This window comes from Oncorhynchus gorbuscha, linkage group LG01 (genome assembly GCF_021184085.1).
Source record: "Oncorhynchus gorbuscha isolate QuinsamMale2020 ecotype Even-year linkage group LG01, OgorEven_v1.0, whole genome shotgun sequence".
In the NCBI taxonomy this organism is placed as follows: Eukaryota; Metazoa; Chordata; class Actinopteri; order Salmoniformes; family Salmonidae; genus Oncorhynchus; species Oncorhynchus gorbuscha.
In genome coordinates, this window is record NC_060173.1 from 112,790,963 (window position 1) to 112,815,565 (window position 24,603).

General features: G+C 43.6%; 2 protein-coding genes across 3 annotated transcripts; both read left to right on the forward strand.

The window, feature by feature from the left end:
* Positions 1 to 9,629: 9,629 nt before the first annotated feature.
* LOC124018690 (ATP synthase F(0) complex subunit C2, mitochondrial-like) lies at positions 9,630 to 12,013 on the forward strand. Of its 2 annotated transcripts, none has more exons than XM_046334321.1 (5): positions 9,630 to 9,684; positions 9,882 to 9,982; positions 10,877 to 10,951; positions 11,403 to 11,593; positions 11,717 to 12,013. In XM_046334321.1, the coding sequence occupies exons 2-5, from the start codon at positions 9,944 to 9,946 to the stop codon at positions 11,829 to 11,831; spliced, it is 420 nt and encodes a 139-aa protein (XP_046190277.1). In that variant the 5' UTR covers positions 9,630 to 9,684; positions 9,882 to 9,943; the 3' UTR covers positions 11,832 to 12,013. The 2 variants fall into 2 exon arrangements, with proteins under 2 accessions (XP_046190277.1, XP_046190929.1); XM_046334973.1 differs by lacking the exon at positions 9,630 to 9,684 and adding an exon at positions 9,713 to 9,788.
* Positions 12,014 to 12,131: 118 nt separating this feature from the next.
* LOC124017806 (cyclic AMP-dependent transcription factor ATF-2-like) lies at positions 12,132 to 15,853 on the forward strand. The gene is made up of 5 exons (XM_046333349.1): positions 12,132 to 13,268; positions 13,712 to 13,792; positions 13,998 to 14,094; positions 14,718 to 14,830; positions 14,945 to 15,853. Exons 1-5 carry the CDS (start codon positions 13,149 to 13,151, stop codon positions 15,077 to 15,079), a joined length of 546 nt encoding a protein of 181 aa, XP_046189305.1. The 5' UTR covers positions 12,132 to 13,148; the 3' UTR covers positions 15,080 to 15,853.
* Positions 15,854 to 24,603: the final 8,750 nt, after the last annotated feature.

Here is a 24,603-nt window from a genome sequence, read left to right on the forward strand (position 1 = left end):
GACCCCGAGCCTCCCTGCCACTCTGTACCTCCTGGACTCAGAACTGGTTTTGACCTTCTGCCTGTCCACGGCCATTCTCTTGCCTACCCTTTTGGATTGTTTAATAAATATCAAAAGACTCTGCAACTGAGTCTCGCCTTGTGCCCTTATACAACCTGGTCTCAGAGCATTTCATATGATTCCGTACGTAAATCCGGGATAGCATTCTAAATGGGGTGTTACGTTTTGTATGGTATGTATTAATTTGTGAATGCCCATCACCCCTTTCATATGATATTTCAAATTATATTTTACAATTTGCAAAACACATGTTTAAAATTCTAGCTAGGTGGCTAATGTAAGGTTGGTTAGGGTTAGGCTAAGGGTTAGCTAGCATGCAAAGTAGTAAGTAGTTGAAACATTTCTATATAGCTAAAATGCTAATGTTGTATGTGAGAAGATTCAAACTGGCAACCTTTGGGTTGCTAGACGTTTGCAATGTGCGTTTTTGCCTTATGTAACCATGCCAAAACATAACATATCATACTATTGAGTATTCCAGATTTACATTTACTATATTACATCTAGTCTATGAGACCAGGCTGGGGTGCCTGCTTATTGTTACAGACCAGTCATGATGATGATGATGATGATACTGCAAGTCTCAGAACTTCTTATCTCAATCCAATGGCCCCGCTTACCAGCAGCACAAAGGCCAATGTTATGGATTTGTTGAGAAAATCTATTTTTGAATACTAATGTACTTTAAATCTTTGCATTTTCTCAGAGAAAGCATGTCTATTGGATATTTTAGGATGATTTCCAGCTGTATCACTGAGCTGCCTGCCCCTCCCACAGTACTATGGATTATTGGACCAGCTGCTTGACGGCCATCTAGGAGACAGCCATTAAATGAACTAGACAGTGAACATGCAATTATAGATGAACATGAGTTTGGTGGAAAATAAGATGATGGTAACCAATAAGGGCTTGTTAGTAAACCACAGATAAACTCCAGTTCCCTTCTTCTTAGCCATGGCCTTGCCAGACATATGAGTCGGTCTAGAAACACTATATTTGAGCATCCAGAGCTAGAGATTAGCATGGAGCCATCAGCAGCAGCAAATCAAATAAAATGTATTTATATAGCCCTTCGTACATCAGCTGATGTCTCCAAGTGCTGTACAGAAACCCAGCCTAAAACCCCAAACAGCAAGCAATGCAGGTTTAGAAGCATGGTGGCTAGGAAAAACTCCCTAGAAAGGCCAAAACCTAGGAAGAAACCTAGAGAGGAACCAGGCTATGAGGGGTGGCCAGTCCTCTTCTGGCTGTGCCGGGTGGAGATTATAACAGAACATGGCCAAGATGTTCAAATGTTCATAAATGACCAGCAAGGTCAAATAATAATAATCACAGTAGTTGTTGAGAGTGCAGCAAGTCAGCACCTCAGGAGTAAATGTCAGTTGGCTTTTCATAGCCGATCATTCATAGTATCTCTACCACTCCTGCTGTCTCTAGAGAGTTGAAAACAGCAGGTCTGGGAGAGGTAGCACGTCCGGTGAGACCAGGTCAGGATTCCATAGCCGCAGGCAGAACATTTGAAACTGGAGCAGCAGCACAGCCAGGTGGACTGGGGACAGCAAGGAGTCATCATGCCAGGTAGTCATGAGACATGGTCCTAGGGCTCAAGTCCTCCGAGAGAGAGAAAGAGAGAATTAGAGAGAGCATACTTAAATTCACACAGGACACTGGATAAGACAGGAGAAGTACTCCAGATATAACAAACTGACCCCAGCCCCCCGACACATAAACTACTGCAGTATAAATACTGGAGGCTGAGACAGGAGGGGTCAGGAGACACTGTGGCCCCATCCGATGATACACCCGGACAGGGCCAAACAGGAAGGATATAACCCCACCCACTTTGCCAAAGCACAGCCCCCACACCACTAGAGGGATATCTTCAACCACCAACTTACCATCCTGAGACAAGACTGAGTATAGCCCACAAAGATCTCCGCCACGGCACAACCCAAGGGGGGGGCGGCGCTGCCTGCAGTCCTTCCTTGTCTGGCCTGCCTCCGCTGTCAGGGCACCTCCCCTCTTTCCAGTAATCAGCAGCTCTGCCGAGGGGCTGTAAAAACCTTTTCCCCTCTCCTTAATACCAACAAAACAACACACCCTCGGCTAGGGTGCCCACATTTCTGAGGCCTCTGACAGGACGTGCTGCAGGCACAAGTTGTCATTCATAAAACGTTAAGGGGGTCAATGCCATTTTCATTAGGAGTCTGAGCGCATTCAGCTTGATGGGGCCGGCGTGCAGATGGAATGTCTCTGAGTGTTCTATGCAACACCACAGACAGGGAGTAAGTACCTTGTTGGACGAGGGAGGATGGCGGGAGTCTCCTCCCCCCTACTCCTGCAGCTCTGTTCATTAGACACTAAGACTGTGACCTCAGGTGGTTAAGCACGGCATTAATATGCTATCTGTCTAGCAGTTGCAATTACTATAATGCTAAATGTTTCTACTTCACAATACTCTGCTTCTGGCTGTAGAGCACACATAGTATTGTATCTAACATGTGGCCTATACATGATTGCAATACGAGTTTACAAAAAAACAAACATTGTGCATACGTTGTCAATTCATTCTGCTGCGTTGTAAAGAAGTGATATATTCCTAAATACCACATTTATTTATTTTACAAGGTAAGTCAGTTAAGAACACAATCTGATTTTCAATGACAGCCTAGGAACAGTGGGTTAACTGCCTGTTCAAGGGCAGAACGACAGATTTGTACCTTGTCAGCTCGGGCGATTTGAACTTGCAACCTTTCGGTTGCTAGTCCACTGCTCTAACCACTAGGTAAATGACATACATTTGATAAATGAAATACATTTGGAATATGGAATATAAAATTCAGTCAGCAGTGGATATGATCATGTCGAAATGAAGACAGCACGAATGAGTGAGAACATGAAGCCTATGAAATTCCTTTAGTGGAATTGAAGTCCTCTTGACTTTGATAACAAAGGGTTATGATCACACACATCACATTAGGTCTCAATGGCACCCTCTGCTGGACTTAAATCCCACTGGACTACATTCAGGGACAGGGGACATGCAATGATTCACCAGAGGACATGCAATGATTCACCAGAGGACATGCAATGATTCACCAGGGGACATGCAATGATTCACCAGGGGACATGCAATGATTCACCAGGGGACATGCAATGATTCACCAGGGGACATGCAATGATTCACCAGGGGACATGCAATGATTCACCAGGGGACATGCAATGATTCACCAGGGGACATGCAATGATTCACCAGGGGACATGCAATGATTCACCAGGGGACATGCAATGATTCACCAGGGGACATGCAATGATTAACCAGGGGACATGCAATGATTAACCAGGGGACATGCAATGATTAACCAGGGGACATGCAATGATTCACCAGAGGACATGCAATGATTCACCAGGGGACATGCAATGATTCACCAGGGGACATGCAATGATTCACCAGAGGACATGCAATGATTCACCAGAGGACATGCAATGATTCACCAGGGGACATGCAATGATTCACCAGAGGACATGCAATGATTCACCAGAGGACATGCAATGATTCACCAGGGGACATGCAATGATTCACCAGAGGACATGCAATGATTCACCAGGGGACATGCAATGATTCACCAGGGGACATGCAATGATTCACCAGGGGACATGCAATGATTCACCAGAGGACATGCAATGATTCACCAGGGGACATGCAATGATTCACCAGGGGACATGCAATGATTCACCAGGGGACATGCAATGATTCACCAGGGGACATGCAATGATTCACCAGGGGACATGCAATGATTCACCAGGGGACATGCAATGATTCACCAATGGGGACATGCAATGATTCACCAGGGGACATGCAATGATTCACCAGGGGACATGCAATGATTCACCAGGGGACATGCAATGATTCACCAGGGGACATGCAATGATTCACATGCAATGATTCACCAGGGGACATGCAATGATTCACCAGGGGACATGCAATGATTCACCAGGGGACATGCAATGATTCACCAGGGGACATGCAATGATTCACCAGGGGACATGCAATGATTCACCAGAGGACATGCAATGATTCACCAGGGGACATGCAATGATTCACCAGAGGACATGCAATGATTCACCAGAGGACATGCAATGATTCACCAGGGGACATGCAATGATTCACCAGAGGACATGCAATGATTCACCAGAGGACATGCAATGATTCACCAGAGGACATGCAATGATTCACCAGGGGACATGCAATGATTCACCAGAGGACATGCAATGATTCACCAGGGGACATGCAATGATTCACCAGGGGACATGCAATGATTCACCAGAGGACATGCAATGATTCACCAGAGGACATGCAATGATTCACCAGAGGACATGCAATGATTCACCAGGGGACATGCAATGATTCACCAGGGGACATGCAATGATTAACCATGGGACATGCAATGATTCACCAGGGGACATGCAATGATTCACCAGGGGACATGCAATGATTCACCAGGGGACATGCAATGATTCACCAGGGGACATGCAATGATTCACCAGGGGACATGCAATGATTAACCAGGGGACATGCAATGATTCACCAGGGGACATGCAATGATTCACCAGGGGACATGCAATGATTAACCATGGGACATGCAATGATTCACCAGGGGACATGCAATGATTCACCAGGGGACATGCAATGATTCACCAGGGGACATGCAATGATTCACCAGGGGACATGCAATGATTCACCAGGGGACATGCAATGATTAACCAGGGGACATGCAATGATTCACCAGAGGACATGTTTTTAACGTGTAACATGATGGTGCATGACACTGTGATTTAATGATGATATAAAATCCCTCTAAATAGATATACTTTAACTTCAACTTAGCTACAGACATGACGTGTAACATGATGTGATTGTAAACATGATCCTGCCGTTTCAGGTCGTTGAACTGATTATAACAACAACAACAACAACAAATGAACCTATGTCCTTCTATTCCACACGGAAAGCTTGTGTGAAATATATCAGAACGCATCTAAATGTAATTTATATCAATGTCCCTTTGGTGAATCTGAATGCACTGCAGCTCAGTGCTACTCCGTGCAAATAAAGACATTCTAATTTAATCGTAACTATATGAATCCTCCGGTGACTGTTGATTCTGTTATTTCCATGGGGCGTTGGAGGTTTATGTGCTACGTTAGTAAGACTGGTTCTACTCATGACGTCGAGAGGCTATGATTTTGACTTCAAACCCCCGTGCACCAGGAAATACCATACCTGAAAAACCAGTGGGCGATTCCTCCCTTGCAAGACCATACCTGAAAAAACCAGTGGGCGATTCCTCCCTTACAAGACCATACCTGAAAAAACCAGTGGGCGATTCCTCCCTTACAAGACCATACCTGAAAAAACCAGTGGGCGATTCCTCCCTTACAAGACCATACCTGAAAAAACCAGTGGGCGATTCCTCCCTTACAAGACCATACCTGAAAAAACCAGTGGGCGATTCCTCCCTTACAAGACCATACCTGAAAAAACCAGTGGGCGATTCCTCCCTTGCAAGACCATACCTGAAAAAACCAGTGGGCGATTCCTCCCTTAGAGCAACCGTACAGGCAACAAAGAGGGGCTCCCCATCCGCGTTACATCTAACTTCCAGCCTCAGCTGCAGGCGAGCCATTCCACAACATTACAAATTCACCTGGTATGCAGCTATACCTCTCAGAAGAGACATCCCATCTGGGTAGAGTGTTACATTCACATCTCAACAGGTGCTCTGGAAAGAATAGGGGAAATGTGAAAGGCACTGTCTACTCAATAGAGTTGTTTTACAAGGGAGACATGTTTATATATATAGACCTACATCAAAATAATGGCTTTTTATGAAAATGAATGACGGAACACTTTAATGTCTCATAGGAAAATTTGCTTGGCATCAATACATGTATTCTTGAATCAACTGGCCTATGATAATGTGATTCTGAAGACGACCAACTTCTAGGCCATAAGACTGCTGAACAGCTTCTACCCCTAAGACATAAAATTGCTGAACAGTTAATCAAAGCCCCCATCCCAGCAGGAGGCCTTTTGCGTTTTGGTAGGCCGTCATTGTAAATAAGAATGTGTTCTTAACTGAGTTGCCTAGTTAAATAAAGGTGAAATAAAAAAATAAAAAAATATTATTTAGGGTTAGTTTTAATCAGCTGCTGAGGGGACTATGGCTCATAATAATGGCTTGAATGGAGCAAATGGAATGTGTTTGATGTTGTTGATACCTTTCCACCTATTCTGCTCCAGCTATTACCTCGTACCGCCAACCTGTGCTTTACAGTATTTGCTGAATTAGGCAACAGGCAATTGGCAGTAATTCTATACACATTTTTGTAAAAGAGCAGAAAAGTAAATAAAAACATTATGGGGATGAGATAGGTAGATTGGGTGGGCTATTTACAGGTGGACTATGTACAGCTGCAGCGATTGGTTAGCTGCTCAGATAGCTGATGTTTAAAGTTAGTGAGGGAAATCTAAGTCTCCAGCTTCAGCGATTTTTGTAATTTGTTCTAGTCACTGGCAGCAGATAACTGGAAGGAAAGGCGGCCAAAGTAGGTGTTGGCTTTGGGGGTGACCGGTGAGATATACCTGCTGGAGCGTGTTCTACGGTTGAGTGTTGTTATCGTGACCAGTGAACTGAGATAAGGCGGAGCTTGACCTAGCATAGACTTATAGATGACCTGAAGCTAGTGGGTCTGGAGATGAATATGTAGCAAAGGCCAGCTGACTAGAGCATACAGGTCGCAGTGGTGGGTGGTATAAAGGGCTTTGGTAGCAAAACGGAAGGCACTGTGATAGACTGCATACAGTTTGCTAAGTAGAGTATTGGAAGCTATTTTGTAGATGATATCGCCAAAGTCGAGGATTGGTAGGATAGTCAGTTTTACTAGGGTAAGTTTGGCGGCGTGAGTGAAGTTGGCTTTGTTGTGAAATAGAATGCCGATTCTAGATTTAATTTTGGATTGGAGATGTTTGATATGAGTCTGGAAGGAGAGTTGACAGTCTAGCCAGACACCTAGGTATTTGTAGTTGTCCACATATTCTAGGTCAGAACTGTCCAGAGTAGTGATGCTAGTCGGGAGGCGGGTGCGGGCAGCGAACAGTTGAAAAGTATACACTTGGTTTTACTAGCATTTAAGAGCAGTTGGAGGCCACAGAAGGAGGGTTGTATGGCATTGAAGCTTGTTTGGAGGTTAGTTAGCACAGTGTCCAAGGACGGGCCTGAAGTATACAGAATGGTGTCGTCTGCATAGAGGTGGATCAGGGAATCACCTGCAGAAAGAGTGACATCGTTGATATAGACAGAGAAAAGAGTCGGCCCGAGAATTGAACACAGTGGTACCCCCATAGAGACCGCCAGAGGTCCGGACAACAGGCCCTCCGATTTGACACACTGAACTCTGCAAAGTAGTTGGTGAACCAGGCGAGGCAGTCATTTGAGAAACCAAGGCTATTGAGTCTGCCGATAAGAATACGGTGATTGACAGAGTCGAAAGCCTTGGCCAGGTCGATAAAGACGGCTGGACAGTACTGTCTTATCAATGGCGGTTATGATATCGTTTAGTACCTTGAGCGTGGCTGAGGTGCACCCATGACCAGCTCGGAAACCGGATTGCACAGCGGAGAAGTTACGGTGGGACTCGAAATGGTCAGTGATCTGTTTATTAACTTGGCTTTTGAAGACTTTAGAAAAGCAGGGCAGGATGGATATAGGTCTGTAACAGTTTGGGTCTAGAGTGTCTCCCCCTTTGAAGAGGGGGATGACTGCCACAGCTTTCCAAACTTTAGGGATCTCGGACGATGCGAAAGAGAGGTTGAACAGACTGGTTATAGGGGTTGCAACAATGGCGGTGGATAATTTTAGAAAGAGAGGGTCCAGATTGTCTAGCCCAGCTGATTTGTACGGGTCCAGATTTTGCAGCTCTTTCAGAACATCTGGATTTGGGTGAAGGAGAAGCTGGGGGTCTCGGACAGGATGCGGAGCTGTTAGCCGGGGTTGGGGTAGCCAGAAGGAAAGCATGGCCAGCCGTAGAGAAATGCTTATTGAAATGATCAATTTTCATGGATTTATCGGTGGCCATGATTTATCGTTGGTGACCGTGGTGACCGTGTTACCTAGCCGTGTTACCAGTGCAGTGGGCAGCTGGGAGAAGGTGCTCTTGTTAACCATGGACTTTAGTGTCCCAAAACGTTTTGGAGTTAGAGCTACAGGATGCACATTTCTGTTTGAAAAAGCTAGCCTTTGCTTTCCTGACTGACTGCGTGTATTGGTTGCAGACTTCCCTAAACAGTTTCATATCATGGGGACTATTCGATGCTATTGCAGTTCACCACAGAATGTTTTTGTGCTGGTCAAGGGCAGCCAGATCTGGAGTGAACCAAGGGCTATATCTATTCTTAGTTCTACATTTTTTGAAAGGGGCATGCTTATTTAAGTGGGGAAATTACTTTTAAAGACCAATCTAATCATTGATAGCCTAGTCCAGTCTATATCAACCATTCAATCATATATTTGTCAAATGCTGATATTCTCTAAGCCAGACGTTCTGTGGAAAATAAGTTGATTCTTCCCGTTTGTGCTATTTATATGTATTGGTTTAATATTTAGACAAGACACACCTATTAAAAGGGTAGGCCTCTACATTAAAGGCTTACATACATTTCATTCATGGAGCTCCGATTGATTATCATAGTTAATTAACCAGAACAATCTTTGTCAATTGCATGTTTCTTTAATTGTCATTCGTAAAAGTATAGGGTTTAATAAAGTTATAGTGAAATGACCTTGCGTGGCGCTGTTATCGCATTTGTGGAAACCAAGACTGTTCTCAGGGCAGGTCTGACGGTTTTGACTAACAGAAGTAACTTCTTGCAGCAGGTTAGGATAATGAACATGACAGGTTACGAAAATCACCGTAGCAGGTTTGGAGAATAAGCTAAAATTCAAAAATTGCCCCGGAAGCGACTCGAACATATCTAGCTGCAACCAGGCCTGCCTTGGGAAAAGTCTTGTTTTCGACTAATGCAATGCCACTTTCATTGTCGCAAAATCTTCATCCGGGAATCTATAAACAACGATTTGCGCGGCCGCACTACTATGCCGAAGATTTTATAACTAAACCAAGATAGACTATAACCTGTCGTTTCCAATGGGCGCAAATGAAACATAGTGTGCAGAGCCATGCACGTGAAAGTGAGTTCCTATTGGTGCGTTCCAGCATTTATTCCCGGTAGGGAACACCTAGTCTCTGCTTGTGCAATAACTCAAGTCGGCCTTGCACTCCTAAACAACGCACTTTTTGAGAAAAGGGTAAGTCTCAAGTTTTCAAAACGCAGCCCAATCTATTTTTGGAAACAGAAAATTGTATGGAGAGCAAATGTTTAATCGATGAGAAAATTAGCAGAATATCGGCCATCTTCTCCCACTGCCGGTCACTGGACTTCCCCTCATCACCACATTTGGTGTTGAGTGGAAACGCCAACCGGATGCTTCACATTTATATATTCGGTGAAATATCTCCTCGTTGTTCCATCTGTGTCTACTGTGGTTCGACCTTCTGCAGTCGGTAAGTGTCGAAAGGAGTGCTATCTAAGAATTGTCCGTTACAAATCCTTTTTAATCCTTCGTTAAAACAACACGTAGAACAATTACAAGCGAGGGTTACACATTGTACGGATTATTGTGTACATTGGTCTGTCATTATTATTTTTGTATCGTTGTGCATTTACAAACCTATTGACCTTATCTGTAACGTCTTCGCAGAAAGACCCGGGCTTCAATCAAAGTTGACCGACCGGGTTATTAAAACAACACTAAAATTGAACATGTACGCCTGCGCTAAGTTCGTCTCCACGCCGGCTCTGGTGAGTTATTTTCGTCAATCTGTTGAATCCATGTTTAATTTTGACATCCGAATTCACATTCTCCGGCTGTGTTCGTATGGGCCTGTGTTGAACTGTCTGACAAGGGTATTGGCTAAGGTTAACTAAGTTAACGTTTATGATGTACGTAAGTGACACTATTTTTAGTTTCCTAGCTGTTTTGCACATTCGATACTCTAAGCCGGAAGTAGCTATCCGGCCTTTTTAACTATAGACTAACGTTAGTTAGCTATGAATAAAAGGTCAACATGACACTTGGCTTGCTTCAACGTCCAAGTCCATCTGTAACGTTATACCTCGCTTGTGACATAGCTACGCTAGTTAACCCTCTGGCCTGCTTTTCTTTCTTTGTTTTTGTGTGTTCGGGACTCTCTGTCCAAGGTCATGTTTTACTTGACTAGAAACATTGACATGTTCAGGTAAAACATGTTTACCAGGTTGTTTTACTGGTAACGTAACGGTTTGACATTAGCTTGTGCAAAGTGCACTCAGCAGGTTAAGTGTTTTAGCCTTGTAACGTTACTGTTACCAGGTGGCGTTGAGGAGCGAATCGTATCTACTTTTTGATGACTAAGCTGGGAAAGCAGCTATGATGTTGGAATTAACGAATTGTAATGTGTTGTTGGTATGCATGTCTTGGTACAGCTCTGATATTCCACATTGACAGTGGCTAGCTACTGTCAAGGTGCACTTTTTTTCCACCTTTCACGGTGGGAACCATAACACTTAGGAGTTTACTTGTCTTGAACTTTGAACCGTCGTGTGCACTTCATCTGTCATTTTATTTATTGCCTTCAAGATCTTCCGCGTGTGCCCTTAGGCAAAATATTTGTGCATTTTTATTTCACTCAGTTTTGTCCTTGTCCCCTGGTGCAGGTCCGTGCTGGCTCCCGGACTCTTTACAGACCCTTGTCTGCCTGTATGATGTCCAGGCCCGAGGTCAACACAGAGGTGAGGAAAGACTCTTCTTGCAGTAGGTTTTATGCTCTTCACTGTCGAATATAATGCAATGTTTTCAATCCTCTTAATGGCCATTGATGTAGAATGTTTTCAAGCCCCCTAATGGTCATGGATGTAGGATGTTTTCAAGCCCCCTAATGGTCATTGATGTAGAATGTTTTCAAGCCCCCTAATGGTCATGGATGTAGGATGTTTTCAAGCCCCCTAATGGTCATGGATGTAGGATGTTTTCAAGCCCCCTAATGGTCATTGATGTAGGACGTTTTCAAGCCCCCTAATGGTCATTGATGTAGGATGTTTTCAAGCCCCCTAATGGTCATGGATATAGGATGTTTTCAAGCCCCCCAATGGTCATTGATGTAGGATGTTTTCAAGCCCCCTAATGGCCATTGATGTAGGAAGTGCTTTTATCCATCATTAAGAGGCTTGCTTTGTTTTTCAGAACAATGTAGCCCTCATGCCACAGAGCCCCTTCACCCAAGTAGCACTGAGAGGCTTCCAGACCAGTGCTGTGAGCAGAGACATCGACACAGCCGCTAAGTTCATTGGTGCTGGAGCAGCCACGGTCGGAGTGGCTGGATCCGGTGCTGGAATTGGGACAGTGTTTGGCAGTCTCATTATTGGATATGCCAGGTAAGTCCACATCTACAAATGGATGCCAAGATATGTGCTTGTCAATGTCAGCTTTCAGAAGAAAGAAAAAAAACTATGATTTTAAAAGCTGACTTTTACATAGAAATGTGTTGTGTTTTGCAGGAACCCATCTCTGAAGCAGCAGCTGTTCTCATATGCTATCCTGGGATTTGCCCTGTCTGAAGCCATGGGTCTATTCTGTTTGATGGTTGCCTTCTTAATCTTGTTTGCTATGTAACAAATGTATTGTTCATAGAAACACTGTAATTACTGATGTGACTCCATATTTTATTGTGGTTACCAAAAATGTTCTGTGTTGGTATCATGGAAATGTATATTTTCAAAGTCTAAATAACAAAAACATGTTTTGTAAAAATGTAAGAAATTACATAATTAAAATGCATGTATTTGACTATTTAACATATGGCAGTATGTTTTCTGTTGGGAATTATGTTTCACCACAATCAAGAAGACTACTAGCTTCTATTGAATGTCAGCATGGGATTATACAAAAGAACTGCTTAACTTACTGTAAATCAGTCTGGCACATTTTCCAATGCATCATATGTTCCCTTCTGTGGGTCCACATTGATGCTTTTGTTGGTTCAAGTGCAGTTCTATAGAAGTATGTAAGTAGGCAGCAAGTGAATGCTTACTTTTGTAAATGGCATTAAATAAATCTAGACAATTTGATGGTGCTAAATAGTGGTCACCAGTTTATTTGGGATACTCTGAATGAACATGTGTAGTCTGTCAAAAAGCCTGCAGGTCTTGATATGATTCCCTTGATAATTTTACAATATTTTTTTGGTTTGGTTAAGCTTGGATAATATTGGCTAAATACTTTAGAAATATATTTTAGAGCTTTAAGATGCCTGATAACACCAGATCCAAATTGGATGGGCCCAGAGGAAATTCATCCATAGTGTCTTCGATGCAACGATTTCCGAAGATTCCAATACTCATACATGCCGTGTAGTTTCTGCAGATGGGTCACCCTTCATACCCCGGCTCCTGGTTGTCACATTTTCAAGAGCCAGGGTTATGTTCAGTCGCCACAGAACAGAAAACACTGAGGATGGTACTACTTGATCTCATCCAAAAAATATTTCTCCTTTTTGCTTTCATTTTGGACAATTTTACATATTTTGCGTTTGGTATTTTACCTGGGTTCATTCCTCCATCCCACAGATGATAATAACATTTACCTTTTGTATTTAGGAGACTTCTGTAATAAATTCTCACTGTTCTGGTGGGATTCTTTTCCCACTTATTTCAACTGTAGTTGTAGTTCTTCCAAAGCCTTGTTCATCTGGACTCCCATGTCGATCGTGCCTTTGCTGACCAAGCACTTTATTCAAGATTAGATCCTCTAATCTGGACGCTTGTGTGCTTTGTATGAATTATTTTGTTTCATTGTGGTTGTTTGACATTGGCCTAGCATACTGCATGCACCAAATCTCTGCTGTCATATTCACATAAGGTCGTTGGAATTATCACAGCATTTATTCTCATGAGTAGCTATAAAGATAATTGAAATTGACAATATTCTAAAATGTATTGCCAACCGAATTCTCTTCATTTCTATAAAATTGCGGTTGCTATCTGTACAGCGGAGATGCTGCTCTCGCGAGATTTGCACGAGGGATTTCGATACGAAGGGTTGCGCTGGTGGGTAAGTGCACGAGCTCAAGGAGATTGTATACAAAGATATCGCACGTTTACCGATTTCTTGGCATTGGTGGGGATTTAAGTGTTAAGAAAAACTAGTCTGTGATAAATGCACATCCTTCATGTATTAACATGAGTAAATATAGTTAATATGGCGACCGTACTATGCTTGCAGATGTTAAGTTACTGACTGAAGGTGGTGTGGATAGGACGAGCAAGTCAGTTGGTGGTGTGTAAAACAAATCCATCGCACATTGTTTAGTAAGAATGCGCTGAATTATTTTTTGAACAATTCTAAGTAATTGGTTTTCAACTGTTTCTTCTGAATAAACGCACTATGACGTCGAATGTCATCTTTCACAATTCGAGTTTCCACTAACCATTTTGATAAGATATTTTCTTTTCTTCCTCTAACCCCAACAATATTCTCACTCCTGATTGGAAAAGACCATGCATTTACAAGAGGAAGTTGCCAACTTGCCATCAATAAGCTTTGTCCCCAAGATAAAAACTTTGAAAGAGCTTAAGGTGAGGAACATTAATCTGGAATGTTCTACCTACTAAAGTGCAAATCATATATATATATATTATTTATTCCGGGTGTAAAAGGAATTCCTAAATATGAGTGATGACAAACCGTTCTTATGTTCTGCTCCTGGATGTGGTCAGGTGTGTTTTAAAAGTCCCTTTGGTTATATGTGTAATGTGTAAAGTAGTTATCATCTTTTCATAGCGATTTACAAATGAAGACCATTTGGCTGTCCACGAACACAAACATGAGATGACACTAAAGTTTGGTCCAGCAAGAGGCAACAGTGTCACAGTAGCTGGTAAGCACTACAAGGGGTTTCAAATCATTTACTAAAGGGACAGTGGTGGATAAAGTACCCAGTTGTCATACTTGAGTAAAAGTAAAGATACCTTAATAGAAAGTCACCCAGTAAAATACTACTTGAGGAGAAGCCGAAAAGTATTTGGTTTGAAATATACTTAAGTATCAAAAGTAAAAGTATAAATCATTTAAAATTCCTTCTATTAAGCAAAGCAGATGGTACCTTTTGTTTTATTTTTAAAATTTATGGATAGCAGGGGCACACCAACACTCAGACAATATTTACAAAATATGCATTTGTGTTTAATGAGTCCACCTGACCATAGGCAGTAGGCATGACCAGGTGTTCTCTTGATAGGTCCATGACTGAATTTTCCTGTCCTGCTAAGCATTCAAAATGTAATGAGTACTTTGGGTTGTCACGGAAAATCTATGGAGTGAACAGTACCATCTTTTCTTTAGGAATGTAGTGAAGTAAAAGTTGTCAAAATAGTAAAGTACAGCTTCCCTCAAACTACTTAAGTAGAACTTTAAATAATTTTTTACTCAAGTACTTTTCACCACTGCTAAGTGATATAATTAATTCAAGTGATGTGTGAGAGAGATTACCTTCTGTTGCAGACCCAAAGCCAACACCTACACGCTTTTTGAAGTACTGTGAGGAAGTTGGACTCTTCAACGAGCTTACCAGTCCTATGGACTTCAAAATAGCTCCCGTGGGTGACATCAGAAAGGTGACTAGTTACTAATCAGTGGTTCTTTCAAGAATAACGCTCTTTACATTCATAGTACAGGTTGCTTCAGTTTTGATCTTATCTGATCTGTTGACATTTGTTTCTGACATGTAGATGCCCTTGGATTTGTCGCCTCTTGCCACACCGATGATCATGCATAACAAAATTGAGGACCACTCAGCTGTGGCGGCACATTGGGACAGCCCTCTCTGCCCCATCCAGAATCTACAACAAGGGATGACATGGTAACGAATTTGGTTTACTTCATACAGTGATATCCAGGTGAATTAGTTGATATAAATGTAGGCTAGATCCTAGTTTTAGTTGGTAGATCCTAGTTTTAGTTGGTAGATCCTAGTTTTAGTTGGTAGATCCTAGTTTTAGTTGGTAGATCCTAGTTTTAGTTGGTAGATCCTAGTTTTAGTTGGTAGATCCTAGTTTTAGTTGGTAGATCCTAGTTTTAGTTGGTAGATCCTAGTTTTAATTGGTAGATCCTAGTTTTAGTTGGTAGATCCTAGTTTTAGTTGGTAGATCCTAGTTTTAGTTGGTAGATCCTAGTTTTAGTTGGTAGATCCTAGTTTTAGTTGGTAGATCCTAGTTTTAGTTGGTAGATCCTAGTTTTAGTTGGTAGATCCTAGTTTTAATTGGTAGATCCTAGTTTTAGTTGGTAGATCCTAGTTTTAGTTGGTAGATCCTAGTTTTAGTTGCTATATCCAAGTTTCTCAATATTAGTTGCTTGTGACACAGGGTTGGTCCTGGTTGGTCCCTGGATGGAAGACCAGAGGCTGCTGGAATTGGTGTTGGAGGGCCAGTAGGTGGCACTCTTTCCTCTGGTCTAAAAAAATATCCCATTGCCCCAGAGCAGTGAGCAGTGATTGGGGACACTGCTCTGTGTATGGTGCTGTCTGTCGGATGGGACGTTAAACGGGTGTCCTGACTCTCTGAGGTCATTAAAGATCCCATGGCACTTATATGTAAGAGTAGGGGTGTTGACCCCGGTGTCCTGGCTAAATTCCCAATCTGGCCCTCAAACCATCATGGCCACCTAATCATCCCCAGCTTCCAATTGGCTCATTCATCCCCCTCCTCTCCCCTTTAACTATTCCCCAGGTCGTTGCTGGTCGTTGCTGTAAAGGAGAATGTGTTCTCAGTCAACTTACCTGGTAAAATAACAGTAAAAAAATACAACTATACAGACGTACTGCCATAAGTCTAGTCATACGGTATCCGTGAACCACAAATGTATGGCTTATCAGAGATGTCGCTCAACCACATTGCAATAAGCTCAGAGTGAATTGTTCTCCGTTATGACCACCCCAGTGTAATGGAGTTGATCTACAGTTTAAAATATTTTGTCATCTCAGAATGAGGTTTACACTCATTTTTGAATAGTTTCTTCACAGACGAACCACTTATTTTTCTGGGAGCTTTGTCTTCCGTTGAATAGTCTCAATGTACTGTTTCATCCGACGAAACACTCATTTTTCTGGGAGCTTTGTCTTCCGTTGAATAGTCTCAATGTACTGTTTCATCCGACGAAACACTCATTTTTCTGGGAGCTTTGTCTTCCGTTGAATAGTCTCAATGTACTGTTTCATCCGACGAAACACTCATTCTCTTCCACACTGTTTTGATTGATGGTTTCACTCCTTCACAAAAATAACACATTTCTACCAGAACTGTACAAATGGTTTGGATAAAGAAATCACTTTTGGGCTATATTTTGTACACCAGACCCATAGAGTACTAACTGATAATCAAATAGTTACTATGTTTGTAAACGGTATTACAGGAGTTAGACAACACTAGGGCATTATTTCACAATTGAAATCTAGAAAATGGTTTTCGTTGAACTATTAATGCAGCTAAGGTCTCTTATGGTGTTTTCTGGAGTTATCTTTGCAGCCGTCCTCACTGCCAAGCTCTACTATAGTCCATCCTGCATCTCTCCCAAGTCCCCAATGTGCTTCTAGCAACCTCAGATGCTAGTGTTGTTATACAGCAAGCTCTCCCATCGCCAACATCTAGCTCTGTAATTACCCAAGCCTCATCCTCTAAAAGGCCAATAGTGTAAGTAAGTCAAAAATATATCTTTGTTTAGTTATATTTTTGTAATTTTGTAGCTTGATTTCTTTCTTGGAAAAATGTTTGTGCTATAATGTCTTTATTATATTGCATTTCGTGGTCAGATGGTTCATTAAAAAGTTTGCTCTTTGGTTTAATGTCAGTCACCAGGACTGCTACCATATTGTGTGAAATCCATTTAATTAGGCTGTTAAGTTATGTTCCTTTGATTGCCGGTTAAGTTTATTAATACATTTTTTTGTAGTGTAAAGTGTATCATAATGTTGTTAAATTATATATTTTTGAAAAACTATATAATTGCTGTTTGTTGTGTAACCCATAGTGTCGTTTGTCTTCGCTCCAGTCCAGTCTCTTTCCCCATACTCTTTCTGCTGCCTAATGGACAGACCATGCCCGTCGCTATCCCAGCAACCATTGCATCCCGTGTACACATTCCAACCGCCATTCCTGTAAGTATTGCAAGTCTTGTTTTATGGAGTTCCATTGTGTATTTCGAATGTATTGATTTCCAATGAGCTGCAGTGGTTAGAGCATTGGGCCAGCTGCTGGATCGAATCCCCGAGCTGACAAGGTAAAAATCTGTCATTCTGCCCCTGGGCAAGGCACTGTACCCCGGGCGCCGAATAGGTGGATGTCGACTTTGGCAGACCCCGTACCTCTCTGATTCAGAGGGTTTGGGTTAAATGCGGAAGACACATTTCAATTGAATGCATTCAGTTGTACTTCTGACTAAGTATCCCCCCTTTCCCCTTTCCCAATCACTTGGGTACATTTCCACTAGGCCTATACCCACGTTCCGGTAGTTAATGTCTTATCTGCATTCTGCCACTAGAGGTCCCTATTTACTGCTTTGGCACTAGTGTCTTTTGTATGTGTTGCATAGGCAAGGGATGATGGGGGATCTAATGTGCCTTAGAAGAGAGCAGCTGTATGTCACCATGGCAAAGACATTGAGTAGGCCAAACAGTTACTTGGCCCCATCCAGAGTGCCATTTGTCCTTGTACAATTTGAATCACCACACTTGACTTCTGGCAGACTGGGTGGACCATGCCAGATGTGTGTCACAATCAATTAACATTATGATCTGGATATTACGTTTCAGTGTCCGTTGAGAACATGAGCTGATATATCCATATCATAGGTGCTATAGAGGTTTCTGTCCCTGGTTCCCCCAGAGCCACGTCTCTCTATCCCTGGTTCCTCCAGAGCCACGTCTCTCTATCCCTGGTTCCTCCAGAGCCACGTCTCTCTGTCCCTGGTTCCTCCAGAGCCACGTCTCTCTGTCCCTGGTTCCCCCAGAGCCACGTCTCTCTATCCCTGGTTCCTCCAGAGCCACGTCTCTCTATCCCTGGTTCCTCCAGAGCCATGTCTCTCTATCCCTGGTTCCTCCAGAGCCACGTCTCTCTATCCCTGGTTCCTCCAGAGCCACGTCTCTCTATCCCTGGTTCCTCCAGAGCCACGTCTCTCTATCCCTGGTTCCTCCAGAGCCACGTCTCTCTATCCCTGGTTCCCCCAGAGCCACGTCTCTCTGACCCTGGTTCCCCCAGAGCCACGTCTCTCTATCCCTGGTTCCCCCAGAGCCACGTCTCTCTATTCCTTATTCCCCCAGAGCCACGTCTCTCTGTCCCTGGTTCCCCCAGAGCCACGTCTCTCTGTCCCTGGTTCCCCCAGAGCCACGTCTCTCTGTCCCTGGTTCCCCCAGAGCCACGTCTCTCTGTCCCTGGTTCCCCAGAGCCACGTCACTCTGTCCCTGGTTCCCCAGAGCCACGTCTCTCTATTTCTGGAAGCAGAAGATGATTATCTGTGGGGAACACTGAGCAGAAGATGATTATCTGTGGGGAACACTGAGCAGAAGATGATTATCTGTGGGGAACATTGAGCAGAAGACGATTATCTGTGGGGAACACTGAGCAGAATATGATTATCTGTGGGGAACACTGAGCAGAAGATGATTATCTGTGGGGAACACTGAGCAGAAGATGATTATCTGTGGGGAACACTGAGCAGAAGATGATTATCTGTGGGGAACACTGAGCAGAAGATGATTATCTGTGGGGAACACTGAGCAGAAGATGATTATCTGTGGGGAACATTGAGCAGAAGACGATTATCCGTGGGGAACACTGAGCAGAATATGATTATCTGTGGGGAACACTGAGCAGAAGATGATTATCTGTGGGGAATACTGAGCAGAAGATGATTATCTGTGGGGAACACTGAGCAGAAGATGATTATCTGTGGGGAACACTGAGCAGAAGATGATTATCTGTGGGGAACACAGCAGAAGATGATTATCTGTGGGGAACACTGAGCAGAAGATGATTATCTGTGGGGAACACAGCAGAAGATGATTATCTGTGGGGAACACTGAGCATAAGATGATTATCTGTGGGGAACACTGAGCAGAAGATGATTATCTGTGGGGAACACAGCAGAAGATGATTATCTGTGGGGAACACTGAGCAGAAGATGATTATCTGTGGGGAACACTGAGCAGAAGATGATTATCTGTGGGGAACACTGAGCAGAAGATGATTATCTGTGGGGAACACTGAGCAGAAGATGATTATCTGTGGGGAACACTGAGCAGAAGATGATTATCTGTGGGGAACACTGAGCAGAAGATGATTATCTGTGGGGAACACTGAGCAGAAGATGATTATCTGTGGGGAACACTGAGCAGAAGATGATTATCTGTTGATGGTGTCGCAGCAGGGAAAACATCTCCATTCTCCCAGTCTGTGGGGAATACTGACAAAAAAAGAGGAGATGAGATCCCTCTGCTGGGCCTCCTCTTCTCTCCTGCCTTTCATCCACTCTTCTCTCTCTTTTTCCATCCGTGTCATTGTCAGGAGATGGTAGACGAGTCCCAGCTCTGGCCTTCCCGCTCGTCTCTCTCCATCCCTCATCTTTTTGCTCAGCCTCTCTCTTCATGTGTTCTCCACACAGACAGGCAGGCAGCTCATTAGCGTGCGTGGTGCATCTCTATGTATTCTCCACACAGACCGGCCATCCAGCCTAATGAGGCTGAGATATGAGGAAAACTCTGTGCGTACGGCGCTGTGTGTGTGTGTGTGTGTACATTGGGAGGGGATGGGGAGGGAGCTGCCTACCCCCTAACTGGGAAAGATAATTATCCTTGTGCTTGTCTCTATGTGTGTCTGCGCTGTCATCTTGTCAGACCCATCACCGTAGTAATGGCCCTGGAATCCCTGGACCCCACTCCCCACAAGCCCTCCAATCAGAAGCTAAGCTGGTAATGTTGCTCTTGTGTAACTAACATCATGCTGCAAAATCCCTCAAATGTGTAATATAAAATGTATCCACAATGTAATGTTATGTACTTTAAATTTACAGTACAGACAACGTAGTGAATACTGTAGGCTAATTCCACCTCAATGTAGTGTCTCCAGTCTCTAGCCCTGTGTATTAGTAGTGTCTCCAGTCTCTGGCCCTGTGTGTTAGTAGTGTCTCTAGTCTCTGGCCCTGTGTGTTAGTAGTGTCTCCTGTCTCTGGCCATGTGTGTTAGTAGTGTCTCCTGTCTCTGGCCATGTGTGTTAGTAGTGTCTCCTGTTTCTGGCCATGTGTGTTAGTAGTGTCTCCTGTCTCTGGCCATGTGTGTTAGTAGTGTCTCTGGCCATGTCTGTTAGTAGTGTCTCCTGTCTCTGGCCCTGTGTGTTAGTAGTGTCTCCTGTCTCTGGCCATGTGTGTTAGTAGTGTCTCTGGCCATGTGTGTTAGTAGTGTCTCCTGTCTCTGGCCCTGTGTGTTAGTAGTGTCTCCTGTCTCTGGCCATGTGTGTTAGTAGTGTCTCCTGTCTCTGGCCCTGTGTGTTAGTAGTGTCTCTAGTCTCTGGCCCTGTGTGTTAGTAGTGTCTCCTGTCTCTGGCCCTGTGTGTTAGTAGTGTCTCCTGTCTCTAGCCCTGTGTGTCAGTAGTGTCTCTAGTCTCTGGCCCTGTCTGTTAGTAGTGTCTCCTGTCTCTGGCCATGTGTGTTAGTAGTGTCTCTAGTCTCTGTCCCTGTGTGTTAGTAGTGTCTCTGGCCCTGTGTGTTAGTAGTGTCTCTAGTCTCTGGCCCTGTGTGTTAGTAGTGTCTCCTATCTCTGGCCCTGTGTGTTAGTAGTGTCTCCTGTCTCTGGCCCTGTGTGTTAGTAGTGTCTCCTTTCTCTGGCCCTGTGTGTTAGTAGTGTCTCCTGTCTCTGGCCCTGTGTGTTAGTAGTGTCTCTGGCCCTGTGTGTTAGTAGTGTCTCCTGTCTCTGGCCCTGTGTGTTAGTAGTGTCTCTGTCCCTGTGTGTTAGTAGTGTCTCTGGCCCCGTGTGTTAGTAGTGTCTCCAGTCTCTGGCCCTGTGTATTAGTAGTGTCTCCTGTCTCTGGCCCTGTGTATTAGTAGTGTCTCCTGTCTCTGGCCCTGTGTGTTAGTAGTGTCTCCTGTCTCTGGCCCTGTGTGTTAGTAGTGTCTCCTGTCTCTGGCCCTGTGTGTTAGTAGTGTCTCCTGTCTCTGGCCCTGTGTGTTAGTAGTGTCTCTGGCCCTGTGTGTTAGTAGTGTCTCCTGTCTCTGGCCCTGTGTGTTAGTAGTGTCTCCTGTCTCTGGCCCTGTGTGTTAGTAGTGTCTCCTGTCTCTGGCCCTGTGTGTTAGTAGTGTCTCCTGTCTCTGGCCCTGTGTGTTAGTAGTGTCTCTGGCCCTGTGTGTTAGTAGTGTCTCCTGTCTCTGGCCCTGTGTGTTAGTAGTGTCTCCAGTCTTTGGCCCTGTGTATTAGTAGTGTCTCCAGTCTCTGGCCCTGTGTATTAGTAGTGTCTCCTGTCTCTGACCCTGTGTGTTAGTAGTGTCTCCTGTCTCTGGCCCTGTGTGTTAGTAGTGTCTCCAGTCTCTGGCCCTGTGTATTAGTAGTGTCTCCTGTCTCTGGCCCTGTGTGTTAGTAGTGTCTCCTGTCTCTGGCCCTGTGTGTTAGTAGTGTCTCCTGTCTCTGGCCCTGTGTGTTAGTAGTGTCTCCTGTCTCTGGCCCTGTGTGTTAGTAGTGTCTCCTGTCTCTGGCCCTGTGTGTTAGTAGTGTCTCCTGTCTCTGGCCCTGTGTGTTAGTAGTGTCTCCTGTCTCTGGCCCTGTGTATTAGTAGTGTCTCCTGTCTCTGGCCCTGTGTGTTAGTAGTGTCTCCAGTCTCTGGCCCTGTGTATTAGTAGTGTCTCTGGCCCTGTGTGTTAGTAGTGTCTCTGGCCCTGTGTGTTAGTAGTGTCTCCTGTCTATGGCCATGTGTGTTAGTAGTGTCTCCAGTCTCTGGCCCTGTGTGTTAGTAGTGTCTCCAGTCTCTGGCCCTGTGTGTTAGTAGTGTCTCTGGCCCTGTGTATTAGTAGTGTCTCCTGTCTCTGGCCCTGTGTGTTAGTAGTGTCTCCTGTCTCTGGCCCTGTGTGTTAGTAGTGTCTCTAGTCTCTGGCCTTTGTGTTAGTAGTGTCTCCTGTCTCTGGCCCTGTGTATTAGTAGTGTCTCTGGCCCTGTGTATTAGTAGTGTCTCCTGTCTCTGGCCCTGTGTATTAGTAGTGTCTCTGGCCCTGTGTATTAGTAGTGTCTCCTGTCTCTGGCCCTGTGTATTAGTAGTGTCTCTAGCCCTGTGTGTTAGTAGTGTCTCCTGTCTCTGGCCCTGGCCCTGGCCCTGTGTTAGTAGTGTCTCCTGTCTCTGGCCCTGTATGTTAGTAGTGTCTCTGGCCCTGTGTGTTAGTAGTGTCTCCAGTCTCTGGCCCTGTGTGTTAGTAGTGTCTCGAGTCTCTGGCCCTGTGTGTTAGTAGTGTCTCCTGTCTCTGGCCCTGTGTGTTAGTAGTGTCTCTGGCCCTGTGTGTTAGTAGTGTCTCTGGCCCTGTGTGTTAGTAGTGTCTCCAGTCTCTGGCCCTGTGTGTTAGTAGTGTCTCCTGTCTATGGCCCTGTGTGTTAGTAGTGTCTCCAGTCTCTGGCCCTGTGTGTTAGTAGTGTCTCCAGTCTCTGGCCCTGTGTGTTAGTAGTGTCTCCTGTCTATGGCCCTGTGTGTTACATTTACATTTACATTTAAGTCATTTAGCAGACGCTCTTATCCAGAGCGACTTAGTAGTGTCTCCAGCCTGGTCTTTCGTAATATAATAGAGACAGTAGATGTTGCTGGTCTGTCATAATATAATAGAGACAGTAGATCTGGCTTGTCTGTCATAATACATGAGAGGCAGTAGATCTAGCTGGTCTGTCATATAATAGAGACAGTAGATCTAGCTGGTCTATAATAATATAATAGAGACGATAGATCTTGCTGGTCGGTCATAATTTAATAGAGCCAGTAGATCTAGCTGGTCTGTCATATAATAGAGACAGTAGATCGAGCTGGTCTGTCATAATGTAATAGTGACAGTATATCAAGCTGGTCTGTCATAATGTAATAGTGACAGTATATCAAGCTGGTCTGTCATAATTTAGAGACAGTAGATCTAGCTGGTCTGTCATATAATAGAGACAGTAGATCGAGCTGGTCTGTCATAATGTAATAGTGACAGTATATCAAGCTGGTCTGTCATAATGTAATAGTGACAGTAGATCTAGCTGGTCTGTCATAATATAATAGAGACAGTAGATCTATCTGGCTTGTCATTATATATTAGAGACTGTAGATCGAGCTTGTCTGTCATAATATGATAGAGACATTAGATCAAGCTGGTCTGTCATAGTATAATAGAGACAGTAGATCTACCTGGTCTGTCATAATTTAATAGACACAGTAGATAAAGCTGGTATATTGTAATATAATAGAGACAGTAGATCGAGCTGGTCTGTCATAATTTAATTCTAGCTGGTCTATAATAATATAATAGAGACGATAGATCTTGCTGGACGGTCATAATTTAATAGTGACAGTAGATCTAGCTGGTCTGTCATAATATAATAGAATAGGTAGGTCTTGCTGGTCTGTCATAGTGTAATAGTGACAGTAGATCGAGTTGGTCTGTCATAATGTAATAGAGACCGTAGATCTAGCTGGTCTCTCATAATATAATAGAGACCGTAGATGTTGCTGTTCTGTCATAATATAATAGAGACAGTAGATCGAGCTGGTCTGTCATAATATAATAGAGACAGTGGATCTGGCTGGTCTGTCATAAGAGACAGTAGATCAAGCTGGTCTGTCATAATATAATAGAGTAGGTAGATCTTGCTGGTCTATCATAATAAATTAGAGACAGTAGATCTAGCTGGTAGGTCATAATATAATAGAGACAGTAGATCTAGCTGGTCTGTCATATTATTATAGAGACAGTATAACTAACTGGTCTGTCATAATATAATAGAGACGGTAGATCTAGCTGGTCTGTCATAATATAATAGAGACAGTAGATCTAGCTGGTTGGTCATAATATTATAGAGACAGTAGATCTAGCTGGTCTGTCTTAATTTAATAGAGACATTAGATCAAGCTGGTCAGTCATAGTATAATAGAGAATGTAGATCTAGCTGGTCTGCCATAATATGATAGAGCCATTAGATCAAGCTGGTCTTAGTATAATAGAGAATGTAGATCTACCTGGTCTGTCATAATTTGATAGAGACAGTAGATAAAGCTGGTCTGTCATAATGTAATAGAGACAGTAGATCTAGCTGGTCTGTCATATTATTATAGAGACAGTAGATCAAGCTGGTCTGTCATAATATAACAAGAACAGTAGATCTAGCTGGTTTGTCATAATA